Here is an 8,993-nt window from a genome sequence, read left to right on the forward strand (position 1 = left end):
CTATTAAATTCTAATTTGAATTAAGGACAAATATTACATGGGCGCTTGGAAAGTACTCTACAACATTTAACCGTGTTACTGTTATCCAGACACAAAGGGTGACTCACGAATTAGAACTGGTCACTTTGACGCCTATGTTAAGTCTGCTACTCTCATCGAGAATTTCAGCAAGAGCTTAAGCGGTTGCTGAATGTCAACCGGACCAGGGAAAAAGGCACTAGTAAAATCATTTGAATAATTGAAAAAATCCTCATCTCCCACCTAGGTATTGAGAGTCCGACATCCTGTTGACCGCTACACTAATCAATTTTTCAAGCCCGTATGATAGGTCGTAGGCCGTATGTTGTTATCGGAAGTCCTTGGCTCTCCTGAGTGGTGAAAGCCCCGAATAATGTCATACCTATTTAGCTTTCGATTCTTCTGTTCTACTTAGTGCCTAATCGTTTTTCTGTTTTTGTTGATGCTAAGAAGAAAACATGCTGAATAAGACACTTTAGTTCTGTTTCTGGCTGATTCCTTTGCCAATATCGCCTCGATGTGATGCATGTTTGGGCTATGCAAGAAATTGGGGCATCAATAGCGAAGCGTCTATATATTCACTGATGTGATGCAATTACTACAGTCTTTCCGAATAATTAGCCCTATAGTATATTAAGCAGTGATCCAGAGTGTAAATAATAGCAATCAGACTAATGCTCAATGAGTCCTTTTATTATTCGAACAAAATCGTCCCAGATATACTAAGGTCATCTATAATAATTGCATATAATTTTCGATCACAACCGTTAGGACGTTACATATGCAATCACGTATTATAAGTAAGTAGTTTTCAGAGCTTTCCTATTATATATAGAGGAGCGTACGTGTGGGTACCGATAAAGGGGTGCTGTTGCGCACATATTCTAGGATAATATAACTCTATAACACATAATGCAACATTATCGAAGGCAAACCTCAATAACTACCGAACTCTTACATAATGGCTCTTTAGGTCACTACTTGAATGATAATCATTTGTATTTATCAAGCGTTATAATATCAATTTCATACACTTGGTATCGACGTCGGTCCTATCTTCCGTAGATGAAGCGTGAGGTTCACTAATGGCAACTTTCCTCTAACATATTTGTCAGTTTTGGACGTCGTTCTACCAGTTGTTCTACTGGGTTTCCATAAACATCTCCATCGACACCATAAGAGTGCCCCCAAAGTCCAAAGTTCTGAGAACGGCAACTTCCTGCAGCAACAAACTTCGCTCTTCATTAAAGCGAAGGAAGGAAGGAAGGAAGGAAGGAAGGAAGGAAGAAATGGATCTTATATTCGCCTCCTACCCGCTGAACGAGAATCCTTTGAGACCCTGTTGAACGATGTGTTGGCATTGCTTTGTATCGTGTACTAAGATCTCATTTTGCTAAATTACACATTATCAAATGGCACTTATTCGGAGAAAATGTAGACTGTAATCCTGTAAACCTGCGGGTCCTCAAGCGATATTCGGCAGTAAGCAGTCGATCTATTGGTTAGCAAACATTTAGCAGCATAACATAAAGCATATAGAACAATTGTATATATTAGCGAATAGGACAACTATTAGGTATCTAAAGCCAACCCGCGAACTTGTGGCTGGCTGTTCTGATTAAAAAGTCACGTGTCAATCAGCTATGACGTGAACGACTTTCTATTTCCCGATGTTTCTCTAAATAATCATATTACAGATTACAAATAAATTGTATTTTGTTCAAGAAGAACATTGATAACTTCGATTGCAAGAACAACCTTTCGTCGGCGAACCTTCTGTTGACGATACACTTACTATATAATATGTTACAGTTTTTTGCTTGCTACCATCGAACATCCTCACAACCTTAGCTGGCAATAGCAAAACCCCTTTTTTTTTGCTATCTTTTACAGATATGAATAGTTATTATCGTTATAATAAATCAACACTACCACTGGAATGCTAACTCTTTCAGTTGCAGAAGACAAAAAATGTTAATATAATTAACTATAGTTTTCAGCAGCCTCAGTCATTGAGGTGCAAGCGAATACTCCGTTGCGAACGTTTATGAATTGGCTTCAACGAGACGGTACTGAAATATCTACTTAAATAGAGATTTAGGTCAGATTTTAGTCTACGTATATCCATTCTACTAGCGTATTATCTTCACTGTGAATACTTTCGTTTTCGTCCTCATTCATGGTCCGCATCTCGCTCTGTCATTTGTCGTACTTTTACCGGAATAAAAAATATGGCTGACGTCTGCTCATACTTCTAACACAATTACTTGATTGAATAGCTTCGCTGATCCTTCTCCCTTTCCACAGGAGAGCCACCTGAAAGCCACCGTTTGAACACGTATTGTCCTCGTTATGCGAAATTATGCAAATTGTATTGCTTAGAAGCGTACCTTTCCATTTGACGTTGCGGAAATTTCAACTGAAGTCCTCCATCAAGCCAAGAAAACATCAAGATTCAAATAGCACCCGCGACGAACGGCCTTTCGCGGATCACTAGGTGAGCCCAGCTAGAAACGGACGTTATTTAATGAACACACATAGCTTTATCACAATCGTATGCTCTTAAATGCGTACTTTTGAATAACATCTAATCCAATGGGTCCCATTGGATTAGGTGTTATGAAGCTTGTTAGTTTGGGAATACACGAACAATTAATTTCAATTTTTACGTATAATCGGCCCACTTTTCTCTTTTCAGTAGGGTAATTTCAAAGACCACTTTGTCGGTTAGGCAGCTCGAGGCGATGGCTAGAAGCTACCGTTTCGGAGGCAACGTTTAAGGCATTCGAAAGCTAAAAATGAGGGGCCGTAAACACGTGCAAAAAGGTTCCGGGATTTTATCTTGTTCTAACATGTCATACTTAATCATAGAGGTCACTCACATCGCACACAAACACGTACAATTCGGGCGTAGCGTCCATCAAGTTGCTGATGTTTATATCTAGAGACTACCTCTGAATAAGCATTCGGTGATGCTGCTGTATTCCAATTTAGTATATCGAACCTTGTTCTGCGTATTGGTACTTGGGTTACTAGTAGATCTAAAATTATCTTGATAGCTACCGAGGACGTTATTTCTTGCCCAGCTGAGATATATAGCGTCAGATCTATTTACAGCGTGTTCTATTACGAATAATATTTTACTCATGCGCATTAAGAATTTGATGCCAGAAATTTGTGACTAAACTATCTAAGCGAGTAAACACGTTTCCGAAAACGTTGAAAAAACACATTGTTGTTCACTGAACAAACGAATATACCAAATCAACCTATAGAGCGATAGGTCAACATTCATCTAACTAATGCTTTAAATGTGCTAACCTGAGATCTCAGTTTGATGGTAAAGCCTCGCCTGCGTTGTACGCAAGACGTACATACTTTTTAAATGCTTATACAAGTTCCTCGCGTCCATCAACATGGTGACGTCGCTCAGGACACTTACGGCAGCAGCAACGATCGCGCCGACCACAATGATAGAAGTATTCATAGAACTTACATGAACCACTATTGCAGGTCGCTTTTTTGCGATCACCTAATCGCAAACTCTATTACATATACAACATACGAGGTATTGTGTGCTGTTAATCGAACGAAAGCAATAACAGCTAAAAAAAAAACATGACCTATCAATTGGTTTCTAATGGTACAATGTTCGACTATTAGCCATCTTGTACTATGTGACGCATTAAAGAATTTCATCGTCTGTGTTTCAGTTCTTCGACACATTCGGCAGTCGTCGGAATTTGTTTCTTGATGCGGCACAAGTGGACATCACGAACACCATCATGAGTCACCTGCGAGAGTAATATTTAAAATTTCGAAATGGCCTTCGACTTTATGACGTCGGGCCGCCCAGTCTTAGCTGGGCAATTGCATCAAATCTGGTGGTAAAGGGTCTACGAGTAATTTTTGCCTGAATGCGTCGTGAAGCATCTGCTTCTTTTTCACCAGCGTCAATATACGGGCTGTCTTTTGTTGCGCATCGAAACTATAGCTTACAAAGGCATAACTGAGTCGACACTGGTCACATGCCTTACCCCTTACCATCGATAAATAGACGACGAAAGCTCTCGTTTCAAGAAGTTTTGCTTGGATCGACCTTCTTATCTATCGATCGATAGTTCCTTCTTTGTTCATTATGGTCTAACCAACAATTCTTTACTACAGCCACTAACATTTCTGTTTCATACCTTTTTTTCACGACCAGTTCTGTTTCAAAGGTACAGCTTTCTGCTATAATAGTAATAATGCTATAAATAAAGCTAGAGAAAAGTATCACTGTATACGATCGGTCATTGTATATTTTTTATTTTCAATGATGTCGAATCTTCCCGGCATGAAGGATCGTCTAAGGTCAAGGTTAGATCATTTCGTAGGATAAATAGTAGGATATACATGAACGCCGCACGGCTACGAGGCCGAGCGTACGTTCATGTATTTCTCCAGCATGGATCGCATAGAGTAGCGTTTTTTCTGTCGCAGAGAACATCTTTCTCTTCCAAGCTGAGCCTTTACGATCTGACGTCTCCGGTCATGGCCGTCAGTTTTATAGAATGAAATCATACATATCCATTTAATATTCGAAGTCACCACGTAAACAAACTCCGACTTCCTATTGAAATACTAGTATTGTATGTTGGGTTCCTAATGTGGCCCATATCGTCCTTCACACCTTAAATTTACATAAGGCCTGAATATTTTTGCCTGCATTGTTAAGAGATGCCGATGTCTTTGGATTAATTTTAACTTGCCTGCACGTTGTAGGTGTGGCGTGTGCGATCGGGATCCTGTGTGAAGCTGTGAAGTGGTTTCAGCTGCCAGCTGGTACGTCATGCTTCCGGTGACCGATGGAAGGCGTATGTCTAACTGCTCTCCCTTCTCCGTAACGATCTTTTCGTTCATAGCATACAGTTTGGACGTGATGTCCCGCTCAAGTAACAGCGCAAATACAGCCGCCAAGAATGCCTCCTTAACCAGTAGGTACTCGAGGTTCTGACGCTGCCAAAGAATATATCGGCAAGGTGTCACTGCGATTATGGTTACCTGCAAGCAGAATCCGAAACGGATAAGTTAAAACCAATGTATGTATAAACTTGAACAGAATGAAAATACTGAGTGAAACTGAATTGTAGTGATCCGGGAACGCTGCATATTCAGTCTTCTGTTTATAGTTAGCGGTACTGCTATAGGTGTGACGTCATGATAGCGTACATAAGAAAGTTAGCAGTCATTTTCGTAGAATTAGAATCTAGTTCGTATGCACCGTGCTGACCTTGTACTTGTCCTCCTTTCCAGAGCGCGTAGATTCGAATTCGGGCGAGTCGAGAAATTCGCGCGGATGTATATGATGTAGAAAGTGATGGTCCGAAAGCACGCTGGCTCTGTTAAATACACACAAATAGTGTTCGTGTCCTTAATGTTCTGAGAAATCAGCTCATGCCTACAAATTAATTTATACATTCAATAGCGAATCTAACTCTCACCTGTAATGATCTTTTTACCTCTGTATCATTGTGTACTACACTTGAAGGAAGATCAGCCGCTAGGGAAATTTTAAAATATTTGCCCTTATACGATACCCGCAAGACTATCTATGTCAAAACAATTGCAAGATTAAGTAAGTGACTTGATTATTTTTTAGTCTACAGTACGTACGACACGTTGTATACTGATGTTAACTTACTTCCCGGCAACGAGCAACGCTAAGCGATCTGTCCGCGTTAAATTCTGCATCGCATAAGCTTCACCAGCATGGAGATTCAGCACCTGTAAAGCAGTCAAGGAAGTCAAGGAAAAGCATAAAGGACTTATTTGAAGAAGTCAATGTGATTCCTGCAGTAAACCGTAACACTATTCAGATCTTTATGCACTGATTATGCGAGGCAAATAACTTGAATATTAGTAATACAATCTAGTCCTTTTACAATGTCTTTCATACAGCCAGCACTTAAAGAGTTGCGAAAATTACCTTACCTGCGCGTACTCCAGCGAAACAAGTCGTTTGAAGAGCATGCGCGAGACTCGCATAGGGGCAAATAAGACCTCATAAATGTCCTCCAATTCTCCAGGGAACTTCACTTGTCTGTAATAATTATGGAAATATGACGTTGACTGGCATGCGTAGAGCTATACGTGACACAGTTGTGACTCGGTTATCGAATGAGGTAAAAAAACACAGCTTTATCGAAGTTAGAACAAGGGGATACATCGCTGAAAGCAAATAGCAAGAGTAACTAGACGACCTTGAGGGACATGCCTAAATGAGCAAACGATTGCCAGAAAGACAGAAACTGAATTAAATTGAAGTTGATCTAGCAAATTTGCGCTAAACTCCACAAATTTAGATTTACTTTCTTTGACTTTAGTAAATAGCAATGCATCTGGTTAAAAGCCATAATTATAACAGCCGTTATTGCAATTCATAATCAGTTTTTAACATCGACTGACTGTTATTCAAAATCAGATAGAAAAAACTGCATAATAAAATATTGACAACAATTGTTGACAGAGATTTTCTACCAGAAACTTAAATCTTATATATATACATATGTATCGAGAGAGAGTGAAGATCAACTGATTAGATGGGTCAAAGCATACCTGAGTGTGAACAAGAGGTAAATGGTCTGGCCCATGTTGATGATCATGGCTACGAAACTGTAGGTGAAGAGATCGGGTGCGCAGAGGACGTTCCAAGCCCACGCGGTTGTAAAAAGGCATGCAACCTATCAGACGCCAGTTGTAGGGTATTGTCACTATACGAACGTTGTACTATAAGTACGCACAGGATTTTCTGACAGCTTACGCTACACTATGGAAAACTAAGCTAAGCTCAACATTCTTTTTTGAGTATTACTTCCTTTAAGTTTTGAATTTTATATCAGATTTTTATTAGATAGAGTAATACAGTATTTCTACAAGTATCACCCATATCGCAAATCAAATGTTATCTCGGGCGTATACATAAACGACAATATATATAATGTCCTTATTCGAATCAAATGCTCTGTTCGCTTATTGGAGTACGCTACTTATTATTGTTTTATTTTGAAAAACTTTTGCTCTATCTAAGAGCCTAACTGACAATGCTGATCAGTATCAGCGCGGGATACCTGATCGACAGCTTCTAACTTACCATAAGCAACGTGTGCAGAAAAAGCACACCATATTTATTATCCGGGGCTACGAAAGCCAATATGAATAATACGTTGGCCACCTGAAACAGTAGGATGGTATAACACGTCCATTTATGATCAAAGTTTCGAAAAAAGTTGCTCTATATAGAAATCGTACTTGTATTTAGTTGTGGAAGTTTTCTTGATCCTTCAGAATAAAACTGATGTATATATACATATAATTACCTGAAAGAGGACATGTTGGGGTTCCTTCCACGATCGGCAGATGATGAGATGATCCGACTTGCCAAGTAACGATGTCGGCGTCTGAAGAGAGGCAGCTACTGACTCTTGGACAACCTTCTGCTCTGTTGTCGTATTGAGCAACACAGCAGTTGCGTTCAATACAAGATCCATATTTGTCGTCTCGTTCGACGTGTTTTGCTTTACGGTGCGCGACCTAGATAGCCTCTACCTCTATATGGCTGGCAACTAGGCTACCCCCTTGCTTCGGCTGTTAATGCAGCGATTTTTCTCAAGTGGACATTTGTGTGGCGGACCGACCGTTTCTACGAACTGTCCTCATCACAGTCCGGTATTAAGTCTAAGATCTGTAGGTTTAACATCATCTACGGACTCTTGCTGCTACTGTATCCAATGATGCGCCCCTAAGGTACGCAATCTGCCTAATGCACTACACCCGAATCTGTCATCCTCTGCGTCTTTTTCGCGGTTATCTATTGTAGCTTCTAGAAGATTTCAGACAACTTCCAGAGTCGACTATAAGTTTTGTACGCCATCATTGACACGCACACGTAGGCGCCACAGCGGAAGCCTGTTTTTGGCTGCGCTTCAGACGTGTGCTGTAACATCCATTTTCAGAGCGGACACTCTCCTGAACACGCTATTCTGTGCCCGCTTAGAACCAAAGCGTTTAAGGGAACTTTGGCGAAACAACTATAAACGTCATTTTAACCTTAAGTACCGTTCTAGTCTGGCCCATTCTTCGGAACATCTTTCAAAAGCATCTCTTTAAGTTTGCGTCGCAGTTGTATCTGGATAAGCCTTTTTCTCCTTTTCGCTGATTGTTTGTTTTCGAGGATTGAGCGTGGAGCTGTGAATTCGTAGCTGTCGGCTTGTTTGCGTTAAATCACGGAGTCGATCGCTTCGTTTAGCTAAACGTGATGCTATTACGTGCAAGTATGCTAAAAAACAGCACGCAACAGAGTCAAAAATGGATATGGAGGACTGCTCATATAAGCGGCATATACCCATTATATGAATACAGAGGCCCGAGTTTGGCGTAAAACTAACCTCGGTAGCTTTGCAATTATAACCGGCTTAGTTCTTGTGTGATTTGAATGAAATAAAAAAATCCTATCACTTGATACATAGACATAGATAGAGTACCCGGTATTGTATATATATGTAAATTTGAAAGGGTTTATTTAAATCGCGCTCATTGGTCTAGCCGCTTGTAACGTAAGAGGGAGTGACCCGTGCGTATATATTGAACATATTATAGATGCTTTGATCTATACAGCTGTCTCACCTTGTTGTCAAACGTCGTTAGAACTCTTCTAGTTTATGCAGACAAACTTGCAGCTCTTTCTATCGATTGCAACACTTAATTGCGCGGTAAGCTGTAGTGTTTCTATGGATATTTAGCCAACGAGTCAACCCATATTGGTCACAATACACTGATTAGCCTGCGAATATTTTGTTTGTTCGTGCAGCAAGCGCTGACCCATGGGCTGTGGCTTGACTCGCCTCGTGTTGTATTATGTGCTGGCCTAGCTGTTACTACTCGCAGGGCAAAGGACACGAAGAGCGGAAAACGGGTCCCTCCGCTTTAGCTCACGA

General features: G+C 40.4%; 1 protein-coding gene across 2 annotated transcripts; it reads right to left on the reverse strand.

The window, feature by feature from the left end:
- Window positions 1-690: 690 nt before the first annotated feature.
- On the reverse strand, window positions 691-8,987 carry LOC111269031 (popeye domain-containing protein 3). 2 transcript variants are annotated; one of them, XM_022848346.2, is made up of 9 exons: window positions 8,683-8,985; window positions 7,377-8,335; window positions 7,151-7,231; window positions 6,616-6,740; window positions 5,992-6,100; window positions 5,702-5,784; window positions 5,291-5,399; window positions 4,770-5,061; window positions 691-2,334 (listed from the first exon to the last, which is right to left on the reverse strand). In XM_022848346.2, exons 2-9 carry the CDS (start codon window positions 7,545-7,547, stop codon window positions 2,282-2,284), a joined length of 1,023 nt encoding a protein of 340 aa, XP_022704081.1. In that variant the 5' UTR covers window positions 7,548-8,335; window positions 8,683-8,985; the 3' UTR covers window positions 691-2,281. The 2 variants fall into 2 exon arrangements, with proteins under 2 accessions (XP_022704081.1, XP_022704080.1); XM_022848345.2 differs by lacking the exon at window positions 691-2,334 and having other exon boundaries at window positions 4,302-5,061; window positions 8,683-8,987.
- Window positions 8,988-8,993: the final 6 nt, after the last annotated feature.

The sequence above is a fragment of the Varroa jacobsoni genome, unplaced genomic scaffold (assembly GCF_002532875.2).
Source record: "Varroa jacobsoni isolate VJ856 unplaced genomic scaffold, vjacob_1.0 scaffold_1346, whole genome shotgun sequence".
In the NCBI taxonomy this organism is placed as follows: domain Eukaryota; kingdom Metazoa; phylum Arthropoda; class Arachnida; order Mesostigmata; family Varroidae; genus Varroa; species Varroa jacobsoni.